Genomic DNA, 27,150 nt, shown 5'->3' with positions numbered 1-27,150 from the left:
GGCTGGTTGCACAACATTATTGATGTAATCGATCTCACTGAACTGCATATGTGAAAAAGGTTGAATTGGGAAATGTGGCGTTACCTGTGTTTTGACAACAATTGAAAAAGGAATGAAGCACTGATACATGCTACAATGTGGAAGAACCTCAAAAACATTATGCTCAGTGAGGGAAGCCACACACAAAGACCACAGGCTGCACGATTCCATTTATATGAAATGTCCAAACTCAAACCGAACTCGGTGCTGCTGAGTCGATTCCAACTCAGGACGGAGCAGAACTGCCCCCTGAGATTTCCAAGGAGCAGCTGGTGGATTCAAACTGCCGACCTTCTGGTTAGCAGCCAAGCTCTTAACCACTGTGCCACCAGGGCTCCGTGAAATGTCCATAACAGGCAAATACACAGAGACAGAAAGTGAGTCTGGGGGAGGGGGAATGGAGAGTGACTGCTAATGAGTACGAAGTTTCCTTTCGGGGTGATGAGAATGTTCTGGAACTAGATAAAGGTGATGGTTGCACAATACTGTGAATGTGCCAAATGCCTCTGAAACCGTGCACTTTATGGTCATTAAAAAGGTGAATTTTAAGGCTATGTGAATTTTATCACAATAGAAAAAAACATGGAAACAAGAAAAAAAGCCTAGAGAGTTCGGCCCCTGATAGCCCCCATTTATCCCCTTTGCCCTTGACCTTGGTCTCTCTGCTGACGGCTCCCCCCACCCCAGGCATATTCTGCGTCTGTGGGTCCTCGTAGGCTGGGGGTACAAATAAAGGAGGACGGGAGAGTTTCCACAAAATGACTGAAGCTGGGGTGGGAATGGAAGAAGGATGAAGGGCCCAAGGCATCTGTGAGTGTCAGCCTCTTCTGTGTGCCTCTTGCAAGCCCACTGGGTCCCTTGGCCAACGTGCCACACCCAGAGCTGCACCCACAAAGGAGGGTCTTAGGGCTGCTGTGTCACTGAGGTTGCGGTCAGTTGGTGTCAGTGTCTGAGGCTGACTGCCAACCTGAGGTCACACCGGTCCACCAGTACCCACCTATGGTTGGCAAGCTGACTCAGTGGCTGCTTGGAAGGGCGAGGTGAGAGCATGAACGTGGTTGTGTGGCTGCATGGTGGTGTGGTTTTGTGAGGTCATGTGCATGGTCATATGACTGAGCACAGTCCTGCCATGTATGTGGTTGTGTGATGTGTGTGGTTGCGTGGCTGTGAGGTTGTGTGAGTGTGTGTGGTTGTAACTGTGTGGTTGTGTGACTGTGTGGTAGTGTGGTGTGCGTGATTGTGTGGACTTGTGTGACTCTGGCTTTATGGCGGTGTGCGTATGGGTTGTGTGGCTGTGTGTGGTTGCATGGCTGTGAGGTTGTGTGATGTGTGTGGTTGTGAGTGTGCATGGTTGTGCTGTGTGGTTGTGTGGCTGTGTGAGGGTGTGTGATTGTAACTGTGTAGTTGTATAGCTGTGTGTGGTTGTGTGGCTGCATGGTTGTGTAACTATTTGTGGTTGTGTGGTTGTGCAAGGGGCTCCTACAGCTCGGCCTCTATAAGCCCAGGGTCCACACCCCTCTGCCCCTCATAGCAGTGTGTCTGTGAGTGAGCCATTTGATCCCTCTTACCTAAGTTTCGCCTTTAAAATGTGGCTAATTAGTAGTTCCCACCTCAGAGGGTCTGCTGGGAGAATGAAAGCACACAGCCCATTTCCAAAGGGGGAAACTGGGGCTCTGGGGAAGGGCCACTTGTGAGGCTGCACAGCATACCTAGAGACTAGGAGCCCAGGTCTGTGGCCACAGAGCCCAGCTGCCTCCTTCCTGCCTAGGCTGGCGCCAGGGCTCAGCTCCGAGGGGCTGGCCTGGGGCCCAGGGCAGGCTGTTGCCGGGGGCTTGAATAGAGGGGACCAGCCTGGGAATCTGCTGGGTTCAAAGAGCTATTTATAGTCCTGTGCTGGGATTTGCCCAGCCTTCCCCCCCACCAAACCCTTGGTCCCTTCTGTTTTCCCCCCACCCTGGGGCCCTGGCCAGGGGCTGCTGTGGTGGGGAGGAGATGGGGGAAGGGGCTGGCGGCCAGACTCAAGAAAATCTGGGTCTCAGGGTGGACAGCATGGCCCTAGTGCCTCCAACACACCCAAGGTAATGGGTGGATGCGTGGACACATCACACTCAGCCATGTTAACTTCTTTTACACACAATGTCACCCACAACCACCGACACCCCCAGCTACATGGCAACAGCATGTTAGCTTCACATACGTCCACACCCAGACACACAAGGATCACTCCATGCACAAGCAAACCTACAGCTGTGACCTCAAGTCACACCCCCCGGCCCCTCTGCACTTATACCTGCTGCCATCCACACGAGTCACCCCATGGTCACCACGTTGTTCACACATAGCCATGTTTACAGTGTGGGCACACCTGCAGATAACTGGCACATGACCATGTTCAGTGGACACCCGATGTCATCAGCCACTGTGGTGTGGTCACTCCCAGCCACACAGTCATGGCATGGCCACTCCACACCCAGCCACACTCACGACCACAGTCACACCTCACACCCACGTCACCTCCGTGTTCACAGAGACACCAGGCTCTCCCACAGGGCCAACACCCCCAAACTGTCTACTCTGAGCTGGAGGGATTTTGGGGGATTCCTGCCATGCCTTCCCCCACACTTGCTCACTGCCTTGTGCAGACTGCAGACTGAGACCTCGGAGCAACCATTACCCCCATCCCCAGGCGGGAAACCCAGGCTCAAATCTCTCAGAGGGCCTTTCTCTGCCCACTCCAGGAAGACAGGTTCAGGGACAGTGGGCAGAGGGAACTCTTGAATCAGACTGGAGTTCGAATCCTGGTTCCCCCAGGTGACCTTGGCCAAGTGACTTTGCTTCTTTGTGCTGCCTCAGTTTTCCCCCATGAACCAGAGGAACTGCTGCTGGCCCTTCTAGAGCTCCCCATGCCCCATCCCCTAGGAGGCGGAGGGTGGCTTGGCTTCTCTTTCATCCAGGCAAATGAATGGGCCACTTCTGGCTGCCCCGCTGGGAGCCTGGAGCCACTAATTCCCTGGAGAAACAGGAGGCTCTTTCATGCTGGGAAGCCAGGGGGGTGAGGAGGCAGGAAGAGGGTCCGGAGCTGGCCTCCTCCCAGTGGCAAGGCGGCCCCCTGCCAAGGCTGGGCATCTTGGGGAGGGTTGTGGAGGCTGTGCATACCCTCACTGGGGACCCTGGCCTAGTTGCTGCATCCTCGGTGTAAACTGGGGTGTGGCAACGGGAATAGCTACTGCAGGGTCCATGAGCCAATGAGTGGAAACAAAACTCAGCATAGAGTCTCAAACACAGCAGGCTCTCAACAAATATCACCACTGTTATGTGTCAGCCCAAGGAGCCCACGCAGAATCCTCCAACAGTCCTGTAAAGAGAACTGGCCCCATTTTACAGATAAGGAAACAGGCTCAGCGAGATCAAAACACTTGTCCAAGGTCATGATGCTGGCCAGTGGCCAAGCCAGAATTTGAATCAGATCTAGCCCCTTCAGGTGGTGGGGGCATTCTAACTGCCTCTCAGGGAGTGGGGGCGTTTCTTGTCACCCTCAGCCCCAGCCCTGAGACCAGAATAGCCCCAGACTGAACACAGGAAGACCTGGGAGGCAGGGCTGGATAGGGCAGGCCCTTCCACTGGTGACCCAGTTTCCTTTCCAGCCCCCTCTCCAGGGGTGGGTTTGGGTAGACATTGGTAGGATGCCAGAGAACTGCTACCCCAGCCCTTGAAGGAAGGGGCTGGATCCTGGTCATTCACTTAAAGCCAGGAACTGCAGCCTCCTGCCAGAAGGGTATTCTGCCCTTCCTCAAGCACCTTCCAGGGCTCCTCCTGGCCCAGCAGGATCTGGCTCCATATATTTTGTTCTAATTCATTGTCTTTCACACAAGCAAGCCTTTGGTTGAACTGCTCTCTCTGCCTGGAACACTTTCCTTGATTTCCCCACCCTGGCCAACGCATGCCAACCCATTAAGGTGCAGCTGCAGTGGCTCTCCTCCAGGAAGCCCTCCCTCCAGGTAGAGCCCCTGCTCCCTCAGACCCCTCTCTCCCTCTGGCCCAGCCCTAGCCCCATGGGGCTGGGAGTGTCTGTGTCTAACTCTATCTTTCCTAGCTTGGGAACTTATCAGGCACTGGGTTGGAGCTCTGGTGGCGTAGTGGTTCTAACCAAAAGGCTGGAAGTTCGAATTCACCAGGCACTCCTTGGAAACTCTATGGGGCAGTTCTACTCTGTCCTGTAGGGTCGCTATGAGTCAGAATTGACTGCACGGCAATAGGTTATAGGTATAGGGGCTGGAGCTGAGGCCTCTCCCTGTCTCCATCATCATCCATCACAGGGAGGGACATAAGAAAGTGGCACCAGGGGGTGGCACAAGAGGGTAACATGAAAGGGTAGCAGGAAGTGTTTAGTGAACCAGAGAACCTTAGCCTAGTATCCTAGGCCTTGTGTGATCTGACTTGGCAAACTCCCGTTCATCCTTCAAAACCCACTTTGCATGCCCCCCACTCCAAGAAGCCTTCATTGATGTCCCAGGTAGCATTGGTGGGGAAGACAGATTTGGAGGCTGGGCCTCCCCTGTCCCACCTGAGCAGGAGGGGTCGATGAGGACTCCTTGTACTCCCAGCGTTGTGGCCTCTTTTCTCAGCTCTTCCTTTGGCCTCTGGGAGGCAGCAGTGTAGAAGGTTACAGGCTGTATTAGCTTTTGGAAATGGATTCCGGTGGACTTCCCTAAATAGGAAGTCTCTCGGAAGCCAAAACCAGTGGTTTGTACTGGGTACCAAGAAACATCGCCCAGCACGTAGTGGTCCGCTCCATCGCTTTCGGTGTCGGTCTTTTTTCAGCTCCAGGGAAACCCAATCACTCCGCTCGGACCCCTTAAGAGGCGGCATGGAGGGGCGGGATCATGTCAGGCCCTGCCCCCGGGAGCGACGGCTGGGCGGGGCCGTGCGTCTAACTGCGCCTGTGCTGCTGCCACGCGGTTCCGGGTCCCAGGTTTTGGGTCCTGGCGCTGCGCGCAGGGAAACTGAGGCTTGGGGGGAGGGGTGACCGCCCTCGAAGCCTGCGGGAAGCCGATTTCCTGTCTTTGCACCCGCTGTGAAAGGCCCGGTCCCCGGCCACTGGCAGTTTACCCAAGCCCCCCAGTTTTTCCGGTAAAGGGGTGAGAAAGGCGACATTTACGACCAAAGTGGAGCGGGAATGGCGGGCTGGTTGCGGGCCATAGGCGAGTACTTGGAGGTCTGAGCCCTGCACAACCTTGTGGAGCCAAGATGACCCACTCTTTGGTTTGTCCGGAGACTGTGAGCAGGTGAGAGCCTGGGGTGGGGCCCTCAGCCGGTGGAGGGGGTAGAGTCCCCACGTGGGCGGAGCTGGAGGATGGGCGGGGTCCGGGGCCAGGGTCAACCCCTCCCTTCCTCGCCTTGACCCTGGTGCATCCAGAGTGAGCTCCGTACTGAATCGTGATACCAGGCAGTTTGGGAAAAAGCACCTGTTCGACCAGAACGAGGAGACCTGTTGGAACTCGGACCAGGTGAGGCGGTTCCCTGGACCCCCAACTCCAGAATGAATCAGATCCAGGGCCCAAGGTGCCCGGAGAACTTACGGTGCTCCAGCGGACCGTGTGGGCGGACCGTGTGCTGGACGCTTGTCCCGTGGGTGGACTGCGTGAGTGAGAGACAGGCATAGCAGGTTCCGAGCGTGGAGTGACCGCGAACCTGTTTCCTCGTCTGCTTTTAGGGTCCCTGCCAGTGGGTGATGCTCGAGTTCCCCCAAGGCGTTCGCATCTCCCAGCTACAGATCCAGTTCCAGGGGGGCTTCTCAAGTCGCCGGTGCCGCCTGGAAGGTACTGGGAGTCCCCAGTTGGTGAGGGCAGGAGGGTGAGGCCCCGCCCTAAACATCTGCCTCTTTGCTGCAGGCTCACAGGGGAGCCAGGCGCTTTTCAGGATTGTGGACTTCTACCCTGAGGACAACAACTCGCTTCAAATATCCTGTGAAGTGGTGTAGTGTGGGGTGGTCTGGGCCTCTGAAAGCCCAGGGCTCACTGAGACCTGGAAGAGAATCTGGCACAAGGCCTAGGTCCCCACTGCTTCATCTCTAAAATGGAACCCATGGTAGCCTGTTCTGTGTGAGGCTGAGGGACCAAGTCACCCAGCATGGTGGTGGTGTCTTAGCTGGGGCTCGACCTTACATGCGGGAGGGGTGGGGGCCTGTAGGTGGGCAACTGGGAGCTGCATGTTTTCCTTGACTGCCCAGGGCTCACACCTTCCCCATACCAGCTGCTGAGGTGGACCGCCTGAAGGTGACCTTTGAGGACATGGCTGACTTTTTTGGCCGTGTGGTCATCTACCATCTCCGGGTGCTGGGGGAGAAGGTGTGAGACTGCCTCCTCCAAGAAGCCCTCAGGGAAACACAGCCAAGTCCTTGTAGTTCTGCACAGAAGGTTTATTGGTTTCTCTTGGGATGGCCCTCTCCCGCCACTGTCCTGAGCGTCTCCCCGTGACCGGGAAGTGAGAGCTGCCTCTGAAGCTAGTTCTGGGTTGCCCTGGCTCTGGGTTGACCGTTTTGTTCCCTGAGTGTCTGAGTCCCTGATGGCGGCCTTCACTCAGGGTCAGCAGGCACGAGGTTGCTCTGGAAGAGCTTGAGAATGTGGTTCTCGATCACCTGTTGCACTGGAGATGGAGACGGGAGTGGAGAAGGCGGGCTGTGAGCCTGAATGGGGGCTGCCGAGGCAGGTACCGCTCAGTTGCACTTGCCTCTTGGGCAGCCAACAATGGAGTCTCCTACCCGAGACCCTGGCAGGTCTGAGGAATCTACCCCCTCCCAGCGCAGAGGTGGGAACCCTGGGCACCTTTTCTAAAGCATATAAGGATGCATTCGTTCTTGGAGCGTTTTTATAGCCATATGGTATTTCTTAGCAGACCAAATTAGTAGGTTGTGACTTCTATGAAAAGATGATGGGAGCTGTATGGAATGACTTTTGTCCCAAATGGAATAAAATTCCCCCAAAGAAGGACGAGGGTATTTTTTAAGCCCTCTGTCTCCTCGTGATCTTGGATGGGATCGGTTCTGTCAGGATCTTCCCACTTTACAGATGGGAAAGCTAGGTCTCATTGTGAGGGGGAGGTGGGGATTCTAAATGGAGTCTGCCAATATATCCTGCTGACACCTACTTCCCAGCACCAGCCCTTGTCACTCTGAAAGAGGGTAGGAGAAGGCTGGACCCCCGCCTATGTGTAGGAGCTGACCCACTTAGATTTGCGTCCTCACCCTCCTCCTTTGTCTGGGCTCTTCCTCCTGCCAGAACCACCATCCTTCCTCCCCTCAGCTTACTCCTCCTCCTCAGGGCTGGAAAAGCCCCCCCGGGCCCCCATCTGGGCTGGGCTAGGCCTCTCAGTGCCCGTGTGTCCCCCATCGTGGCCCTAGGCATTGAGGCATGTCGATCTCCCTCCCTCAGCACACTGGGGCCTTGTGGGGGCTGGTACATAGCAGGCACCCAAGTCTGCTGGCGTGAATGCTCACTGCCGACATGGCCAGCACCTAATGCCTGTATGGGGTATCCTTGTATCCCTCTTTGTGGTCACCCCCCTGCAGCATCCCATCACTGCCCCTCGTGTCTCAGACCAACCTTTACGGTACCCCAGAGCCACAGCGAGGTCCATCGGGGTGTAGCCAGAGTCAGCCTCCGTGGTGAGGTCGGCTCCTCGGGCTAGAAGCAGAGTGGGGGCAGATGGGGAGAGGCTGGTGGGGAGCGATGAGGGGCTGGATGGGGGATGGAGAGAGGGGGCTGAAGGGAGTGCTGGATGGAGGAGGGTGGGTGTAATACTAGAGGAGGGGCTGGAAGGGTATTGGGGGGCAGGAGGGGGCACTGGATGAAAGGGCCATGTTGGGGAGCTGGGGTGTGCTGGAGGGGGGCACCAGGTTGGAGGGGATGCTAGAGGAGGTCAGAGAGGGGGCTGGAGGGGGTATTGGGTGGGGACATGGAAGGGAGACTAGGCCCAAAGGCAGGAGACCAGAACGGGGCCTGAGGAGGTCCAGTGATTCCCCACCATGCAGCCACGAGTCTGGCATTTCTCCTGTGACCCTGAATAACAGGCAACTCTGAGCCCCAGTCTTCTCCGATAAATGTAGCCAACAGGACCCCCACGTCTGGGGTCCCTGAGGTTCTGAAGTCAAGTGCTGGGCTGAGCCATACCCACACCTCATGTTCTCCTGCAGCCTTCTCTCACCCAAGCTAGTTTGGGTGAAGCTGCCCTCCCCAGGCCCCCTGGGTTCCCCAGCCGGGTCTTTGGGCCCCACTCACCCAACAAGGCCTCCACGCACTTCACGTGGTTCCCTCTCACGGCGTACAGCAGGGGGGTTCCTCCGTTCTGGGGTAGGGAGACAAGGCACTAGCCTTTCCTGATTTCCAGGACACCCTTAGTCTCTGGCCTCTAAGCTACCATGGCTTCTCCCCCTGCTTGTCACCTGGCTATCTTTCTCCTCCCTTAGGGCTCAGATCAGGCATCTCTACCTCCAGGAAGCCCTCCCTGACCTCCCTCACCAGATGGGCACCTCTGGGCTCCTGCAGCTGCCTGTGTGCCACCCATCACAGCACTATCCACTACATCTGAGCTGCCTGTTAACTCGTTTGCCTCCCCTCAGACTGGGAGCTTGTGGTCATGTCTGTTGTTCACAGCTGTGTTTTTAGCACCCAAAGCGGAGCCTGGCCCCAGCAGGTGCTCAACTCCTTTGGAGGCAGGAACACAGGCCAGGAAGCTGCGATGGGATAGATGCCCAGGTGGCAGAGTAGGTGCCTGGGGCTGGTGAGGTGGGGAACCTGGGGCAGCAAGGCAGGCAGGCAGTGGAGTGCCCAGAAAGTGGGGTGGGAGACTGGGGCAGCTGGGTGGGCAGGTGGCAGGGCGGCCCCTCACCCAGTCGTAGATGTTGATGTCCACATCCCGCTCCAGCAGCAGCCCCACAATGTCCGTGTAGCCACCCATGCTGGCCAGCGACAGGGCACTCTCTCGCTCTTTGGCCAGGATGTGTGGGTCAGCCCCCTGGGGGCAGAGGTGGTGATAGGGGTGGGGGACAAAGGGTGATGAGGGAAGGGTGAGGAAGAGAGGGGTGGTCAGGGGAGGTGGGGGGGCAGTGTAGAGAGATGAGGGAAGGGATCATAGGGACCATGAGAGGAGGGGTGGGTGCAGAGAGGCAGTAAGAGGGGGAATGGGGGGATAGAGAGGTGATGAGAGAGGGGGTTGGGGCATCCTAGGGATTCCCCCTGCAGCCTCATTTTACAGACCAGGCCCCAGTAGATACAGCCAAGACCCCCACCTGCCCACCCATGGGGGCCCCCAGCTGGACCCAGACGCACCCACTCGAGCAGGAAGCGCACGGTCTCAATCTCGCCAAAGGCTGAAGCCCAGATGAGGGGGGTAAAGCCATGTTCATCCGGCTTGTTGACTAGGTTGTCCCCTGGAGAAAGGGGCAGGCCAGGGGCTGGGGTCAGACACACAGACACTGTAGCAGGGAGGCACACAAGTATATCCACACGGATAGAAACGCCATCTCATGCACGTGGACACACCAGCACACATGTAAACAAGCACACATGGACACACAGGGCACACATGTAAACAAGCACATTCCACATTTGTTCAGACAGGCCTCAACACACCAGCACACATAGGTGGACATGCCAGCACGTGTGTGGACACACACCCTTTCTCAGGTGTTCTTTCAGCTGGCTTAGTTCCCCCTGGGCTGCGAGCTGGTGGATGGACAGTGCTGGGTGCCAGAGAAAGGGAGAGAACCCATTAGGCGGGGCACTTGTCCCATGCCCTCTGGGCCTCAGTTTACACCAGTTCAAAGGGATTCCTTGATCCCTTCCCCCACTGACCCCCCTGGGAACCTGGGGCCCCACTCACAGTCCAGGGTTGCCGGCAGGGCTGAGACCTCGTTACCACGCTGCCGGTTGGTGAGGGTCGTGGAGTGCTTCAGGGAGCTGCCTGCTGGGAGAGAGAACAGGGGTCTCAGTGTCCCCTCAGTGTGTGTCTTGGGCTGTGGGGAAGACCCTCGGGGCTTGAAGCTACTGAAGACAGTGCCTGAGATCCCACTGTTCACCCACCCCAGCTCCTCAGGTACTCAGGGACGATCATCTACTCTGGGCCAAGCTGTGGGCCAGCAAAACAAGACAGAGGCCTTGCCCCAGGGAGCCCAGGGGCAAGGAGATAAGTCAGGCAGAGAGGTAGAAATAGTGCTCAGAAGAAATAAAAAGCAGGTACAAGGTGATGGAAAGCCTGGGGGGCAGAGGAGGCTCTATTTTATATGAAGTGGTAAGGAAGAGCCTCTCTGAGGAAGCGATACCAACTAAGATTGAGGTAAGGAGGATACCAGGCACAGGAAAAGGCGGGAGAGGGGCATCCAGGGCAGCAGGAACAGCAAGTACAAAGGCACTGGGGTGGGCTGAATCAGACATGTTCAAGGACTCCATTTAAAAATACATCCTTGGTTCCTCAAAAAGTTAAAAATGTAGCATCACCATATGACCCAGCAATTCCAGTCCTCATTATCTACCCAAAAGAACTAAAGACAGATGTTCAAGCAAATCTTTGCACACAAATGTTCGTGGCAGTATTATGATAGCCAAAAGGTGGAAACAACCCAAAACTCTATCAACGGATAGATAAATATACAAGATACGATCCATCCATACAATGGAATGTTTGCTATTCAGCTTTAAAAAATAACAAAGTTCTGATACATGTAATGCCACGGATGAATCTTGAAATACTGTGCTCAGTGAGAGAAGCCAGACACAAAAGGTTACATAATATATGATTGCATTTATGTGAAATGTCCAGAGAAAGCAAATTCAAAGAGAAAGTGGATTAGCGGTTGCCAGGGGTTGGGGAAGAGAAAATGGAGAATGAGTGCTAATATGTACAGGGTTTCCTTCTGGGGTGATGAGAATGTTTTGGAACTGGATAGATGTGGCTGCACAACGTTGAGAATATAGCAAATGCTACTGAACTGTTCACTTTAAAATGCCTAAAGGGGTGAACTTTATGTTATGTGTAGTTTTTCACAATTTTAAAAGTGAAACTGTAAATAAGTCAAGAAGCCCTGCACAAGTTGGAGAGGAAAGACGTGTCCAAGGTAACAGGACCACCAAGACTGGTCCTGTTCCTGTTGCCACGCCTGACTTGCTACCATCAGCACATCTGTCCCAGATGGTTGAGCCCAGAGGAGGGGTCCTACCCTGTGGTGAGGGGACTCCAGCATCCACTTCAGGGTTCCCAAGCTCTGGGGTGCAGGGGAAGAGGCTGAGGACGACGGTGTCTGAGCTGTCAGGGGTCTCATCCCTGGGGTCTTCCAGGTCCCTGGGCTCTGGGGCCAGGGGCTGCTGGGCCAGGCTGAGGTTGTCCAAGGGATGGGTGGGCTCCATGCAGGAAGCTGGTGGAAGAGCCAGGGGGAGATAACAGTAATTATCATCAACATTTCTTACCTAGGAGGCATGGACTGTATACCCAGCCCTGTACTGCAAAGATACTTAAACTGAGGCTCAGGTTAATTGTCAGAATGTAGCAGAGCCAGGACATTAAAACCAGAGTCCAATTGCTTTTCAGTCCCCTCCCCCCATGATACCTGCAAGATGCAAATGGTTAAAAATCCCAGCTCTGGGGTCAGACTGTAGGTTGGATTCCCTCCCCTGCCAATTACAGAACTTGAGCGTATGACTTAACCCCTCCATGCCTCAGTTTTCTCCTCAATAAAATGGGGAAATAAGGCCTGAAAGAAATCAGGGGTCCTGATTCACCAGCAGAGCTTAATAAATGCTCCCTGTGTTTATTTTTGGGGGTCTCCGTAAGTACAGCCAGAATGTTCCTTACAAGCAAGGATGGTGAGACTGTCTCACGTACTTCGGGCATGTTATGAGGAACCAGTCTCTGGGGAAGGACATCATGCTTGGTAGAGGGTCATGGAAAAAAGGAAGACCCTGGACAGAAGGACTGACACAGTGGCTGCAACAATACACTCAAGCATAACAACGATTGTGAGGATGGCGCGGGACCAGTGTTTCCTTCTGTTGTACAAGGGATCGCTATGAGTCGCAACCCACTGGACTGCACCTAACAACAACAACCAGAATGAATGAGGGATCGACGAAGGTATGACTGGCCCTAGTCCCACCCACCCTCCCTACCCGATTCAGGAGGTCCACTCACCTCCCCACGAGCCTCTTCCGTACCCCCGCGCCTCAAGATGGGGTCCCCCAAAACTTGGGGGCTCAATGCACAAACTTTTCACCTCCACTTGATGTGGAGGGAGCCGACGGGAACCTGGCCCTTCAGCGCCCTGGTTCCTCTGCCGGGACAGAGCAACTTGATACACGACCGCTACTCCCACCCCAGAACTCCCCCACTGCGCCTGCGCACCTCCGCCCCCCAAAAGTGCGGAAAACCCGAGCTTTAGCAGCTGGTTCTGGCCTTTTAAAACCTGGGGAGGGGGCGTGGCCTTTGCTAGGACCCCCGAGGAACGCAGTTGCGCCTGCGCGTTCTTGCCCCCGCGGCTGGAGAATGGGCGGGGCCTCAGACAGCTCTAAGGATTTCCCTGAGCCCCCGCTCTCATAGCAAGCTCCGCCCAGAGGGTTGTCTAGCGGCAGCCAAACGGCTTCCTTTTAGGAGGAATGGGCCGAGCTTTCCCCAGCTGGGAGGGCGGAAAGAAGTAGGTGGGGCGTCCAGGACTTAAAAGGGCAACGTACCCGTTACCGCCCCTTCCCGTAACAACGTCCCCACTGCAGGCCCGGGGGCCCAGGAGACCTGTGCGGGCGCTTGGTAGAGGGAAGCACAAGAAGGGCGTTTTTACGTCCCCAGGCGGAGAGTGTGTGGAGTGTCCCCCAACTCGTCTGCCCCCGAAAAAAGTTCTGGAAAGGAGGAGGCCCTTGCCGCTCCCCACCTGGGCGTTCCTTCTGAAACCTCGAGGAGTCTCCACCCCCTCCTCACCCACCCGCGGTGTTCTTCCCCTCCATCGGATGACTCACAGCTCCTCTCCGGTCCGGGGAGACGGAGGGGTGAGAAAAGCAGGCCGATTGGTACCGGAACTGTAGCAACGCGGCGTCCGGTTTCCACAGGGGAAGGCTAGGGCAGCCGTTCCCGCCTCCAGACTTCCGGTTCCGGTCCCGGACGCTTTTTTGGCTGCCATCGCTATGGAGGAACCCGAGATGCAGCTCAAGGGGAAGAAAGGTGATGCGGGGCTCTGGGCCGGACGGAGGGGGCCGCGTGGGGGTAATTCACAGAGTGGCGACCTGAGAAAGGGTGGAAGGGGCGCCCGCAAGAGCAAGGGCGCAGAGAGAGCGGGCGGGGGGGATAATTGAGCTGACATCAAATTCCAAACCTTGGGAAGTCTCCTTGTTTCAGATTTGTCATTTGTGAATTGGAGAGAATAATAGTCTTCTCCCCATAGGATTCTTGTGAGAATTCACTGACTTGCTATTTGCAAAGCATTGGAAGCGCGCCTGCGCCTGGCAATTACTGTGTATTGCTTCCTTATTTTTTTTGTACGTTTACACGCTTATATGTGTTTATACACCAGGTATTTACAGACCGTATGGTAATAAGTTGTAGGTTGATGTAAATTAGTTGTCAACTATACATGTCTTTATTTTATTACACGCTTATTTCTAGTTTATTATTTAGAAAGTACCTTAAATGCCCCCTTTCCATAACAACCTTGTGAGGTGTAAGCTATTACGATACTCATTTTTAAGACGAGGAAAAGGGGGTCTAAGAGACTGGGCTATGTCCTACTGAGTTAGCCGGACAGACCCACACACCCTCCTTTGGCTCTCAAACACTCCTAGGTTCTCTCCCTCACCAATCACATTGCCCTGGGCAATAACATCAACTCCATTCGTGTAGCAAACTGTCAGAAAGATAGTGTTATCAAGATTCTTTTTACAGTTGAGGAAGCTGAGGCTGAGACATCTCTCTGCTGTCATGAACTTAGGCTTAATATCGTTTTTGTAAACACATAACCGAGTAAGTTGCAATATATATAAGAAAAACGAATACAGTCATGAGATCAAGAATAGTGGAGGGGGCATCTGATTAAGCTCGGTGGTCAGAGAGGGCCTCTCCCAGGAGGTGACTTTCGAACTGAGACCTAAGAAATGAAGAGGAGCCAGTGGGGGCAGGGCTGGAGAAAGCTGTCTCAGGGGAAACAGCAGGTGCAAAGGCCTTGGAGTGGGGAATAGTTTGGAGTTGTGTTGTCTAATACAGTCTCCACTGGCCACCTAAGGGTATTTAAGTTTAAATTAATTAAGGTTAAGGCAAATGAAAATTGAGTTTCTCAGTCACACTGACCCTATGTCAAGTGCTCAATAGCCACATGTGGCTAGTGGCTATCATAGTGGACAGTGCAGATTATAGGACCTTTTTGTTATCTCAGAACATTATTTTGGGCAGTGCTGGGAGTGTTTGAGGGACAGTCAGGAGGCCATACAGGACACCTTATGGTTGGTAGTAAGGAAGGCAGGATTTATTCTCTAACTGGTGGAAGCCATGGGAGGGATTCAAGCAAGCGAAGGACATATCTGATGTGTCGTTAGGAGCTTGCTCTGTCTGTTGCATGGAGATCGTGCAGTGGGGGCAGGCGGGGAAGCAGAAGAGTGAGGGGAGACTGGGCTGGCACCCAGATGGGGAGCAGCAGTGCCTGGGCCAGTGGGGGTGGTGGAGTGGTGTGCATAGGTGAGATTTGGGTTTTATTTTGTGGTACGACAAGCACGATCTGTTCACGGTTGGGGCAGGGAGGGCTGGGGACCAGTAGATGGATGGAAATGCTGCTTGTTGAAGCAGACCCTGGAATGAGAATGCTGTGTAATATATCAGGAGAAACCTGCAGCGGGGATCAGGAAGGGGGCAGGGCCAGGGAGGAGGCTGAGCAAAGGCAACCTCGGGTGAAATCCTGCAGGGGAAGAGCTTGAGAGGGCAGGCATGCCTCAGTGCAGGAACTGGGCTTTCCTGTCAGGAAACTGGGCTGTCAGGCTGTGAACGCCCAGGCACTTCGGGTTCAGTAGGCTGCAGATGTCCTCTGGAGAACAGTCTCAGGCACAGTTGTAACAGAGGTCTGAGGGACCCAGGCAGCACTAGTGTGTCCACTTCATGTGGGTTTGGGAGCAGAAAGACCAGGAGTTCACTGGATACATGAGTGAGGCCATGGTCCCAAGGAGCCCCCAGGAGGGCCCTGCCATGACCATCTCCTGTGGCCAACCACTGTGGTGACCCAGCTGCTGGGGGAGCTCCCCACACTCCTTTCCCCTCTGGCTGGTGCACAGGTTGGGAAGCATGACTCTGATGCTTTGTCCCCTTGGTTTCCCCCTCCCTGCTTGGCTGTCCTCGGAACCTGGACACAGTCACAGACAAGTTCACTGAGAGCGTTTACGTGCTAGCCAATGAGCCGTCTGTGGCGCTATACCGGCTGCAGGAACATGTGCGCCGCTCCCTGCCTGAGCTGGCCCAGCACAAGGTGAGCCCCTGCCCACTGTGGACCTCCTCCACACCTCCTAAGCCAGGGCAGGAGGGTGGCCCTGGGCGGCCCACTGTGTAGTGGAGGTGCTGTGGGGGTAGGAGTCAAATCAAGGACTCTGGTGAGGAGGCTCCTGGTGGCCCAGCCAGGTTAGGCTGTGGAGACAGACTTGTGTGTTGAGAAGGAGGTGGGACAGGCAGAGGGAACTGCTGTACAAAGTCACAGAAGGCCCAGACAGGGAGGGAAGGGAGTTGCAGGAAGAAAAACCTGGGCTGCAGGGCTCTGTGACCACAGTGAGTACCCTCTGCAGCGGCCCCACTAGTTACGCCCCCCTCCTTGCAGGCGGACATGCAGCGATGGGAAGAGCAGAGCCAGGGGGCCATCTACACGGTAGAGTATGCCTGCAGGTGAGTGCTTTGTCTCCCCATGTTGTCAGGGCCTCCTCATCATGCTCAGAGGTCACTCTGTCCCCTGGAGTCTTCCTGGCATTACCCCAGATCACCCCACAATCCCTGGCCTTGGGCATTCAGGACCCCAGGGAGCTCCATCCTGCCAGACTCATTTGAGTGGAGGCCTGTAGGTGGAGGTGTGGCCAGGCCTGTTTTTCCCCCCATCTGCCCCTGCCCCTTCCTGTGCTGAACCTTCCCCCACCATTCAGACAGGTGACCTGGATCGTCCCCTGGGTGCAAGGAGCTGGAGCCTTAAGGGAACCCAGCACCATGGCAGTATTGCAGTTGAAATGGGAGGACAGGCGGGAAGGTGGCCACTGAGGGGGGCCAAAGCATGCAGACAGTTGCTTATATATTTTTTTTTTAAGTTTATCTAAAGTTTTGAGGTTGTAAAGAGGAGGTGGGTAGTGTGGGCCTTTTTCATTCATAATAGATGGAAACTGCTTAAAGGTTCGTTTTATGGACGAACAGGTTCTTCTAGGATAATTGAGAACTTAGCTCATTTCTGGGTCTGGTTATTTTGCTTTTTTAGGAAAAGATGCCCCGCAGGTGTTTGATGTAACAAGCAGGGGCCTGTGTCTCCCCATGGCATGGTTTTGGTGCCACCCTGCCCCTGCCTGCCTTAGAGGACTGTATTTAATGTCTCGTTGCAACTGCCCTGGAGTTGGACATCTGTGTTTGTAGGCGCTGTTTGCCTCCATAGTGGGCTGTGGCTGTTCTGGGGGAGAGAGAACACTCCTCTGGCAGTTCTCATGATTCGTCTCAGGAGTTCATTTGCCTTTTGAGGTTTGGTCAAGTGAAGACAGGTCCTAGGCTAGAAGGCCTGATGCCTTGGGCACAGGGTGGGGTGTTCTGCTGCCTACAGCCCTGGTTCCTCTGGTGGGACCGAGGGGTAGCTGCACAGATGGCACCTGCCTGAGGACGCAGCGGCCACAGCGATAAGTGCTTGCAGATGCCCTTCTTACCTCAAGGAAAAAATAGACAAGAGGTAGGAGTTTCTCTTGTACAAGTGGTGGCAGATGTCCCTGAGAGCTGCCAGCTCGTCAGCAGGACTGAAGGTTAAAGGAAGAAAGTGTTGATGTCCGTGCGTCCCCCAGCTCCTTTAACTGCGTGGGTCGGTGTGGGAGCCCCGGGCACAAGTGGCTATCCAAGCTTCAGTTTTAACTAAAAATGAAATAAAATTAAAGATTCAGTTCCTCCCTCACACAAGCCACATTTCAAGAGCTCGGCAGCCGTGTGAGTGGGCAGCGCAGATAAAGAACACTTTTCACGACGTGGAAAGTTCCATCAAATGGTGCTGGACTAGGCAGGACACTAGCATTCTCTGGGCCATAAGCATTTTCTTTAGGGAGATGTATGTTTCTCGAATGCTAAAAGATTTAAAGTTTCATGAAAGACTTCTTGTTTTTTTGTGTTTCAGATCCTTTAAGCATCATTAAGTTAAAAACCCGAGACGTTGAAATTGCATGCCTGACATTAAATAGTCAATAGTTAGCTTACTAGCAAGCTTTTTATCAAGGTGTGGAATCAAACACTAGAAAAGCTGCCTTCATTTGATAGCGTTAAGGTGAGCACGTTAGAGCCACCTTCCAACAGCAATAAAAATACAGGCAGTTCTTACAGTTTTCCTGGTGAGCATGGCACACCCTGTGGTCTTGGGACCGTTTTTTATCAGGTCCTCGATCCACAGTAAATGGCAGTATGTTTTTTGTTTTTAATAACTAGTTCCTGTTAAGTCAACCCTGACTCATGGCGATGTTATGTGTGTCAGAGTAGAACTGCGCTCCGTAGGGTTTTCAGTGGCTGATTTCTTGGAATTAGATTGTCAGGCCTTTCTTCTGATGCACCTCTGGATGGACTTGAACATCTAACCTTCTGGTTGGCAACCAACTGCATGAACCATTTGCATCACTCAGCGACGCCTTGTTTTTAATACCAAGTAAACCCCTAAACCAAGCCCTTTGCTATTGCATTGATTCCGACTCGAGGCAACGCCGTATGTTACAGAGTAGAACTGCTCCATAGGGTTTTCTTGGCTGTAGTCTTTGTTTAAGTAGATTGCCAGGCCTTTCTTCCACAGAGCTGCTGGGTGGGTTCAACGGCCAACCTTTAGGTTAGTAGTGGAACACAGACCGTTTGCACCATCCAGGGACCTTTTATTTTTAATAAAAGGAATTTAAAATGATATTTTTAGATTTACCGTAGATGTAGGCTAACAGGTGGTGTTTTGTCATAGTCAGGCCCCAAGCGCCTTCGCTAATGTCTGTATTGTTCAATGGAAAGGGTGTTCTCAGTGGAGCTTACTGTGTGGTGCCCACACCAAGCTTGGCACCGTTTGCAGCAGCATACCCCTTCCTGGTGGTAGGTTACTCTGGCGGATGGTTCAGTCTAGACTCACACTCAGAGCTGCGAACAGTTCAGTTGATAACCTTCGTTCAGAGGCAGAATACATTGTCTGGGAGGAAAATGAGATATCTGTGTGGCCTTCTTTATGTGTTTGTATCTCCAAAAGGTGAATGTCTGGCTACAGGGACACAAAGGCTGCGTCTTCATCCCACAGTCTGTTGCATAGATGCTACCTGGGTACATGGGGGTGAGCCCCAGGGAGGTGCGAAGTCACTGGGGTGCCTGCTGTGCAGGACCCAGGGTGACTGTACCCTGTGGAGCCCCTCTCCCTCCCTCCCTCCTGTGCTGGGGGCTCCACAGTAGCTGTCACCTCGTCTGACCTAGCTTTCCTGTTTCAGTGCCGTGAAGAACCTCGTGGATAGCAGTGTCTACTTCCGCAGTGTCGAGGGGCTGCTCAGACAGGCCATCAGCATTCGGGACCACATGAACGCCTCTGCTGCCCAGGGCCACAGGTAGTCCCAGGCGTCTGCCGCCACCACTACTGCACTGTGAGGACCACCGGCCAGGAGCTGCCCTTTCCTGTCTCTTCTTGTCCTTTGGTGTCTGTTGTGGGAGAATCCATTCTCTTGGCGCCTGGAACTGAGCTCTGCCCTGTGCTGGACCCTGGGCAGGCACTGGAGACACGGGGTGGGGGCTGAGGCAGCATGCTCAAGGGGCGGGAAGGGGAGTGTGACATCTGGTAAACGTGTGACCAAAAAGACCACCACAGATGCCACAAAGGACAAATGCGGGGTTTGGGGTTGGGGCATCTGAGAAGAAGTGGGTGAGAGAGGCCTGGATGACAGGGTTGGGGAGCTGACAGGGCTGGGGCTCCAGGTAGGACAGCAAGGGAAGAGGCCCTGGGCCGGGGTGAACTGGATATTGTGGAGGAGTGTGGAGGAGCCGGGTATGGCTGCGGCAGCTGGCTCGGGAAGACCAAGACAGGTCAGGAGGTGGTGAGCCGCAGGTGCGGTGAGGCCACTCTGTCCTCAGACTGGGTCTGAGGGAGGCCCTGCACCAGGCTTGGGTGATCCAGAAATGAAAGGTGCCCCCAGTCCTGGTGTGCTGCTTGGAGGGGTTCCGGAAAAGTAACTCTTTGTTTTTCACACTAAGCTAATAAATGTGCATCTGACGCACTCATGCGCACTTCAGGCCGTGTGCTCACCTTGGGGTGTGTCTGCTGGGTGCCCCCAGTCCTGGCCTACTGGTTCTCTACCCCTACCAGGCATATAAAAAGAGAAGTACCTGTGTTGCTTCTGATGCCTGAGACGTGAGAATTGTTGAACAGAAAAGCCCCTAGAGTATGTAAACAGGTGTGAGTGTCCTTCCCTCTACCACTGGCGTCATTTGCACCAGAAGCATGGCTGCAGGCAGCTGTTTGAGAAGGTGCCGGTGACAGCATAAGGCATCTGGCATGGGCCAGCACACAACAGAGCCTCACCCTGGTGTTCCTGTCACTCACGTCTGAGCAGTGCTGCCAGTGGCCAGGTGTTGCTCATGCCTCCTCTCTGCGTGTGCATGGGATCGAGCACACAGTCCTGAGGTGTCCCAGTCAGGCCCCAGAGGGGGTACTGTTCCCATGTGTACTGAGGATCCCCTGAATGCCAAGGCCACAGCTCTGGGGGCCAAAGTTAGACCCACGCCCGGTCTGGGGTTTCCTGATGGACGCTGCCGTGTTTTGTTCCAGCCCCGAAGAGCCGCCCCCACCCTCCTCGGCCTGATTCCAGAAGAAACTGGAGGTGCCTGGCCTCCCCTTCCAGGTCAGTGCTGGGGCAGAGCTGGGGCCTCCCCTGCTCTGGACTAACCTGCCCACCAGTGTCCATGCTTATGTGACCACTTGGGCTCTCTTGTGGGTGCTCTGTCACGGGAGGCAGTGGGGGCATCTGTGACCCAGCCTCTAACTCTTTGCCCTCTGTGCTCGGGGGAGTTCCCAGTCCACCTCTCAACCTCTCTTCCCTGCTTCACTCTTGTCCACAGGCCTGTACTGATCCCATGTCCCCCCTCCAGGACCCCCTTTTGCCACAATCTAGGGCATTATCCATGCACGGAGTCTCAACAGACAGAGCCTGACACAGCGCCTACCCATGGCCTTAGTCTCCTAGTGCTGCTGTAGTGTAAATACCAGAAGTGGGTGGCTTTAAAGAACAGACATTGATTTTTTCATAGTTCTTGAGGCTAAGAGTCCAAATCAGGGTTTTGGCCATGTGGATTCCTTCCTTGTTGGAGCCCCAGGTGTTGCTTGGTTCCTTGGCTTGCAGACAATCCTCACATGGTGCCTGTCTTCCCTGTTTTTGCCTGCCTCTGTGTCTAATCTCATAACTCAGAAGTTATTAGGCTTAGGACACGCCCTATACTGGTATGGCCTCACTAACATAACAAAAAAAAACCCCTATTTCCAGACAAGATTATAGCCACAGGTATGTTGTTGTTAGGTGCAATCCAGTACTGACTCACAGCAACCCCGTGTACAACAGAACGAAACACTGCCCCCGTTCCTGTGCCAGCCTCACAGTTGTTGGTACTGTTGAGTCCATTGTTGCAGCTACTGTGTCAATCCATCTCCTTGAGAGTTTCCCTCTTTTTCATTGACCACCCCCCCTCCCCGCCGCTTTACCAAGCATGATGTCCTTCTCCAGGGACTGGCCCTATGTCCAAAGTATGTGAGATGCTTCTAAGGGTCATTCTGGCTGTATTTTGAGCCCTCACACCACCACTGAGCAAGCACCTCCCCCGTCTGGATGCATTTTCCTCTGTAAGACCAGCTCGCGGTCAGCACTTGCTGCGTGACAAAATGCCTGATTTTAGTGCCTTATAGCGTTAATTAATAACTTACTGGCTCATGAGTCAGTAATATAGACTGGGCTCAGCTGGTGGTTCTTCTGTTGATATCACTCATATGGCACTCATTGGAGCTGCCTGGGGCTGGAGAGTCAGCGGTGGCCTTGCTCATACACTGAGCACTGACCAGGCTGCAGTGGGGGGTTTGATTGTCCTGCAGTGCCTCTTCTGGAGGCTAGCCAGTGCTTCCCCTGATGGCTGGCTTCCAGGAGGGCGCTTCAGCACACAAGCACCCAGCCTTTGATGGTGGCACATTTGTTGATAGTCAAAGCAGTTCACGTGGGCGAACTTAGCATCACGGCCTGAGTACTGGCAGGTGTGATCCAACTCAGAGGATGCAGCACTGGGAAGGACCTGGTCCACCTTATATGGGGGTGCAGCACCAAGAAGGACTTGCACATACTGTGCCTGTGAAGGGAAGATACAGGCAGAATGGGGGTGCCCTGATGTTTACTGAGCCCCTGGCCTGTGCCTCTCAGAACTCCCTGCCCCCTTGCCAGGTGTTGTGATTGGCCTCCATTCTGTGCCAGTGAGGCCCTCCGAGAAGGTTGGGGGAGGCACGAGTTGAGGCAGGCCCCCCACAGCCCCCTAGAGCCGTAGCCTCCTAGAGCCAAGGGGAAGTGGAGCGCATGTGTCAAGCCTGTGAGCGCTTACTGAGCACCTCAGTCTGAGCACTTATCGAGCACCTGCTGTATGCTAGGCTTAGCTCTGGGCATGAGGGTGGTAGGGAATCCTATAGGCAGGATCGTCTGGTGGTATCCAAAAGGGCCTCAAGTAGGAGGGCATCACAGGAACCACCACACCCCCCGCCGTGTTGGCCAGCCCTGGGTCCACACCCACTGACGCCTTGGTCACGTCCGTGGTGTTCTGGCCTCACCCACTCTCATGCCTTGAGGACACTACCCGTGCCATCTGCTGTCCCTCTGTCTCTGCACTGCTACCATACAGAATGCTCCTGGCTCTTCCTGACTCCGCCTTTGACCCTGTGCCCCTCAGCTAGTCCTCTCCTCCCCTGTACAACTCTCAGAATTGCCACTCAGCTCTCCCAACTCAGAGCCTTCCACCCCCACCTGTCCTCAAAGTTGCCCCCCTCAGCATCACCAGCAACTTTCATGGGGCTAGATCCTGGGGTCAGATCTTGGCCTTCCTGGGTCTCAGCCCTCACCTTCCTGCCCACTCCCAGGGCTCTAAGTACCTTCCCGATTTACAGAAGAGGAAACCAAGGCCCAGAGAAGTGAGGCAGCCAGCCCAGGGTCCCCCCCAGGACCAGAACTGCTGTGATTCGCACCAGATCCTCAGACCCCCTAGCTCACCTCACATGGGCCTCTGGTACAGCCTTGTGGGTGACGCTTCAGCCCTGGGTCGCACCAGATCCTCTGACCCCCTGGCTCACCTCACACCAGCCCCCAGTACAGCCTTGTGGGTGACACTCCAGCCCCAGGTCTGCCAGATTCCCAGGGCGATTGCTACCCAGCTCCCCTCTTCCGCCTGCTGACTGGGATCCAGAGTTCCACCTCTGCCTCCCAGGTCTCACCATCACCCTCTCCCCTCGCTCCCCAGCCTGACCAGAGCTCTGATCCTTGGACATGACATTGGTTGGAATGAAGACCGGGAACAGAAACAATCCTGTTTCTCTCTGTGCATAGCTAAAGCTGTGACTGTCTCCTGAGACAGCTTTGCTTCTCCTGGACTCTTAGCTGCCCCACCATGATTATCCCTGTGACCAGTGCATACCTGCTGTGTGCCTGGCACCATGCTGGGGACCTTTCATCCTCAGGGTCTTACCAGGCAGGTGTCCCTAGAATGCAGGTGGGAAAACAACATGACTTGCCCGAGGTTACACAGCTCCAGAAGAGCCAACCTGGGCTTGGTGGAACCTCAGCCCCATGTCACTGTGATATTTGGCCTGGAACTGGCCCTCTGGTTTTCCCTATCTCCACCAGGACCACCTCTGTGGGCTGTGGTGGACATTCAGGCATGTGCCTGCCTGGCCTCCATTCTGCCTCAAGCAGAAATGTCACCCCAGGCTCAGGCCATGTGGAGAAGCCATCCCAGCTCCACGGTGAATATGGGACCTTGGCCTGGTAAATCAGGTCCCCTCTCCTAGGACACAGTGATTGGTTTGAGATGGTCACATGATCCAACAAGAGATCTTCCCTCGGACTTCTGCTGGAACCATGGGACAGGCGCTGCTTTCTCACTGGGCTTGTTGAGCTGGCAGATGAAGGGGTTAGCTTGCCAGAGGATTAAGGGGTCAGCTTCCTGAGAACAGGCTCAAGGTCCTGGATCCGGCTGTACCTGATGTTAGCTAGTCTTTACTCTTCACTTTCATGAGCTCATAAATCACCATTTTTTGCTGAAATTGCTTTGAGTCAGCTTCTGTGGCTGGCTGCAGAAGACCCTTCACTGCTGATCCCTGTGAATTCTGAATCTGGGATATCACGAGTCCACCGTGTGTCTATTACCAAGGCCAGTTGTTTGCCAATGTCATTTTACCCCCAGAATATTTTGTTCACACAAAATCAATCAAGAAGATCAGAATGGCATTGTTTAGAGCGTGGCCAGGGTGGGTCCTAGGCCCGCTGCTCTGGGAGGGTCCCCCAGCTTGGTGTTGAGGGGTGACTGGGGAGAGGGGTGGCAAGGGCTAGGCACATCCCAGGGGAGGTGGAGAAGGGTCCTGGTGCACCCTGAGGCTGCAGGGGGGTCTAAGGACGTGGTGGTGGAGGTGTCTGGGACACAGGGATCCTTGGGAAGGAAGCCCTCCTGCCACCAAGAAACAGGACTCAGCCTTCCCTGTGTCCCGCACTCCCCCTGCTAGTGTGTCTGCCCATCCCCTCCCCAGTGTCAGGCTGGGGGTGTGGGGAGAGGAACCCCAGGCCCAGGCCCATTTCTGGCCCTGAATAATGTGTGGCCCTCATAAGTCACTGGAGGGCGCCCTCCGTCGTCAGTCCAGTCCATCTGTCAACTATACAGTCATTTTTTCAGCAAATACTGACTGCCACTGTGAGCCCTACCTACCCAGGGGATCCTGCTGTGAGCAAGATAGGCCCAGCCCCATGAGACAGAGAAAGTGAGATAATTGCACATCTCTCCAGAGGCCGATCAGAACGATTTGGGCGCCGAGGGCTAATGAGGGGCAGTCGTGGGGTTCCCCAGATCTTCCTGGGCTCCCCCTTCGCCCTCGGCCCCTGCGTAAGATCTACCTGCATGAGGCCTCGGCCAGATTGGCTTATCGTTTGCCTGTCCGCCTCTCCCTTCCCGGCCGACCGCCAGGGGGCGTAAGAGGCCAGGCCTGGTCCGGGCGCGGTCATCGTTTGCGTCCATTTTCCGGCATGTCCCAGGCTCTTTGTGACCCTTCGCTCCTCATCACCCTACAGGATACAGCTCCCATTTTTAAAGAGAGAAACAAGGCTCCTCAAGGTCGGGTTGCCCAGTAGGGCCGGGGTCTGCCCCAGGCACTCGGCTTGAGGGGCCTGGGCACTTCCACACGGCCCAGCCGAACTTTCGCGAGCAGAGCCTCAGAGATGGGTAGGCAGTCAGAAGAGAGGCAGTGAGCTTCTGGTCCCCAGGGCATTCAAGCGGAAGCCTGGCGCCCACAAGGGTGGAGGTGACTCTTCCAGGCTCCTTCAAACCCATGGATGCGGTGAACCGAGGCCCACAGTGTGGTGACCTGCCCCCGGCCTGCAGCTGCCAGGACTGGCGTCAAACCATCAGGCTCTGTCCTGCAGACCCCGTCCAGATCTGACCTGTCCTAACCAAAAAACCGAACCAAACCGCATTGCGGTAGAGTCAATTCAGACTCATAGCTACACTATATAGGACACGGTAGAACTGCCCCCTGGGGTTTCCATGGAGCGCCTGGTGGGTCTGAACTGCCAACTTTTTGGTTAGCGGCTGTAGTTCTTAACCACCATGCTGCCAGGGTTTCCAGGCCCTGTCCTAGTCCTGCTTCAATTTCAGACCTGCTTTCTGCTCCCCAAGGTCCCTGGGTGGCACAAGTGGTTTGCACTAGACTGCTAAACTAAAGGTTGGTAGTTCGAACCCACTCAGCAGAGTCACGAAGATTACAGCCAAGAAAAACCTATGAAGCAGGTCTGTCCTGTAACACATGGGATTGCCATGAGTCGGAATTGACTTGATGGCAATGTTTTTGTTTTGAGCTCCTTGAGAGGGTCCTGCACACTCAGGCCCCTGGGACCCCCTTCACAGCCTACCTCAAGCCCCCATGAGGCCTCTGGGCACCCCAAGTTTGGCCCCCACGTCCCTCCATGCTCAGACCTCACCACCCATGTGGGTGAAAAGTCCCAGTTCTTCAAGAAACTGATAAGACACCACTTTGGTACCTGGCCCTGAGGAACCCAGCTGGAGGAGACACAGCTAAGACACAGATACCCACCCCCAGTTCCCTTGGTTAGCGCTGGGCTGGGAGGAGGGATGGGACAGAAGGGTCCAGAACAGGAGGGGGATCAGGAACACTTCCTGGGGGAGGGGGCTCCAAAGGAGGTGGTGGGAAAAGGGTTGCAGGTGGGGGTGCAACTTAAGTAAACTCTGATCCCACTCACCCCCCCCAGGAGGAGGGGGCTGCTAACAGTTGCATTTTTCATGTGAGCAAACTGGGGCTGGGGGCGTGGGTGGTGAAGTGATTGGCCTGAGGTCACACAGGGAGCAGGTATTGGGGCTGGGACTCAGATCCAGGGTCCTCTAACGCAGGACCCTACCCACTGGACCACCCTGTCCTTGCCATGGAGGGTCCTTCAAAGCCTTCCCCAGCATTCTATTCTGGGAGCTGGTCTGGAGGGAGGAGGCTGCCCCAATCTTCCTGGTCTCCTCCCTAGGGCCCCCCTTTCATCTCTCTGGTCCCTCTCCTCCACCCTCCAACCTTTTACTGTGTGTCCCCTCATCTGAGAAGGCTGAGATCCAAGACTTGACTGCCCTTTGGGATGAAGAGCTTGTCCACACAGGGCAATAGGGCAGGAGCAGACGCAAAGGCAAAACAGAGGGGCTGGTTATAGGAAAGGGGCCTGAGGGGTGGAAATTTAGGAAAGGGGCCTGTGGGTGGAACAGGACACCCCAGATGGGGCAGAAGGGATACCTCCAGCCGCATGGCCCTTCCTGCCACCCCAGCTGCTCCCAGGGCTGCTCTGAGGCTGCCCTCATGTAACCAGAGCCTGCCTGTTGCATCAGAGACGGGCAGGCGGCCATGAGTAAACAGAATGGCCCTCGGGGGGCCTGGGGCTCCCCAGCCACCTTCAAGCTCCCCAAGCCTTGTTCCGATCTGCATGTTGAGCACTGAGGGATGGGGGTGGGGGAGCCAGGACCCCAGTTCCCACCCTCGTGTGCTACAGTATGAGCCCCAGTTTTTACATCCAAAGAGATGGTTGTGCCCAAACTAGGAGTCCACGTTGCCCATGTTGTAGGCAGTTAGAGTGAGACTCAGGGAGAGGCACAAGCCTCCCAGATGCCTATACCCCTGTTCCCTGCCTCAGTGCGCCCCCCCATGCTGATACCTTCAGTTGCTCATCCAGGGGTTCAGCTGCCTCCTGTTGTCTCCCAAGAAGACGAACATCAGGCAGCCAACACAACCTGCCTGCTCTCCCTGCTGCATTTGCCCCAGATGGACTCCCTCCTCTCCAGCTCCCAGCACCTCCTGGGCTCCCAGACCCATTGCCTTCACCTACCACTCTGGTGTAATCTCCTCATCTCTCCTCACCAAAAAACGTGCTGTGCTCTTCCTCTGCACCTTTGCAGGTGCTGTTCTCTCCTCTTGGAAAACCCTTCTCTAAATGGCAAACTCCTATACATACTCCAAGACCCAGTACAAATGTCCCCTCTTCTGGGAAGCCCTCCCTGACTCCTCCAGCAGCCCTTGTTCTCAGTTTTGGGCTCCCTCAGCTGCATATCCCTCTTTGTAGCCCCGTCCTGATTCCACAGGGCTGAGGATGTTTGTGGCAGCTCTGTCTG

General features: G+C 55.1%; 3 protein-coding genes across 11 annotated transcripts; 2 read left to right on the top strand and 1 right to left on the bottom strand.

Moving 5' to 3' along the window:
• Positions 1-4,651: 4,651 nt before the first annotated feature.
• Positions 4,652-13,147, bottom strand: RFXANK (regulatory factor X associated ankyrin containing protein). 9 transcript variants are annotated; one of them, XM_064281019.1, is made up of 10 exons: positions 13,035-13,135; positions 12,220-12,358; positions 11,252-11,446; positions 9,919-10,002; positions 9,713-9,778; positions 9,366-9,466; positions 8,926-9,051; positions 8,316-8,382; positions 7,641-7,721; positions 4,652-6,684 (listed from the first exon to the last, which is right to left on the bottom strand). In XM_064281019.1, the coding sequence occupies exons 3-10, from the start codon at positions 11,436-11,438 to the stop codon at positions 6,614-6,616; spliced, it is 783 nt and encodes a 260-aa protein (XP_064137089.1). In that variant the 5' UTR covers positions 11,439-11,446; positions 12,220-12,358; positions 13,035-13,135; the 3' UTR covers positions 4,652-6,613. The 9 variants fall into 9 exon arrangements, with proteins under 9 accessions (XP_064137089.1, XP_010591506.1, XP_023407967.1 ...); XM_010593204.3 differs by lacking the exon at positions 12,220-12,358 and having other exon boundaries at positions 13,035-13,147; XM_023552199.2 differs by lacking the exon at positions 12,220-12,358 and having other exon boundaries at positions 13,001-13,108.
• Positions 5,216-7,044, top strand: NR2C2AP (nuclear receptor 2C2 associated protein). The gene is made up of 5 exons (XM_003413519.4): positions 5,216-5,324; positions 5,456-5,546; positions 5,753-5,858; positions 5,931-5,998; positions 6,276-7,044. Exons 1-5 carry the CDS (start codon positions 5,287-5,289, stop codon positions 6,390-6,392), a joined length of 420 nt encoding a protein of 139 aa, XP_003413567.1. The 5' UTR covers positions 5,216-5,286; the 3' UTR covers positions 6,393-7,044.
• Positions 13,129-22,785, top strand: BORCS8 (BLOC-1 related complex subunit 8). The gene is made up of 6 exons (XM_003413522.4): positions 13,129-13,236; positions 15,405-15,517; positions 15,860-15,924; positions 18,711-18,824; positions 20,039-20,111; positions 22,750-22,785. Exons 1-5 carry the CDS (start codon positions 13,200-13,202, stop codon positions 20,070-20,072), a joined length of 363 nt encoding a protein of 120 aa, XP_003413570.1. The 5' UTR covers positions 13,129-13,199; the 3' UTR covers positions 20,073-20,111; positions 22,750-22,785.
• Positions 22,786-27,150: the final 4,365 nt, after the last annotated feature.

The sequence above is a fragment of the Loxodonta africana genome, chromosome 3 (assembly GCF_030014295.1).
Source record: "Loxodonta africana isolate mLoxAfr1 chromosome 3, mLoxAfr1.hap2, whole genome shotgun sequence".
In the NCBI taxonomy this organism is placed as follows: Eukaryota; Metazoa; Chordata; class Mammalia; order Proboscidea; family Elephantidae; genus Loxodonta; species Loxodonta africana.
This window is presented reverse-complemented; position numbering and strand designations above follow the sequence as displayed.

Bases quoted from the DNA above. Each gene is read 5' to 3' on its own strand.
- BORCS8 (XM_003413522.4), top strand. From the start codon at position 13,200: ATGGAGGAACCCGAGATGCAGCTCAAGGGGAAGAAAG. The intron at 13,237-15,404 runs GTGATGCGGGGC...ACCTGGACACAG, and splicing joins GCAGCTCAAGGGGAAGAAAG to TCACAGACAAGTTCACTGAG. The intron at 15,925-18,710 runs GTGAGTGCTTTG...TTCCTGTTTCAG, and splicing joins ACGGTAGAGTATGCCTGCAG to TGCCGTGAAGAACCTCGTGG.
- NR2C2AP (XM_003413519.4), top strand. From the start codon at position 5,287: ATGACCCACTCTTTGGTTTGTCCGGAGACTGTGAGCAG. The intron at 5,859-5,930 runs GTACTGGGAGTC...TCTTTGCTGCAG, and splicing joins TCGCCGGTGCCGCCTGGAAG to GCTCACAGGGGAGCCAGGCG. The intron at 5,999-6,275 runs ATATCCTGTGAA...CCCAGGGCTCAC, and splicing joins AGGACAACAACTCGCTTCAA to ACCTTCCCCATACCAGCTGC.
- RFXANK (XM_023552199.2), bottom strand. From the start codon at position 13,022: ATGGAGGGGAAGAACACCGCGG. The intron at 10,003-11,251 runs GTAGGACCCCTC...TCTCTCTCCCAG, and splicing joins TGGAGTCCCCTCACCACAGG to CAGGCAGCTCCCTGAAGCAC. The intron at 6,685-7,640 runs GTTGGTCTGAGA...CTCCATCTCCAG, and splicing joins GGCTCTGGGGTACCGTAAAG to TGCAACAGGTGATCGAGAAC.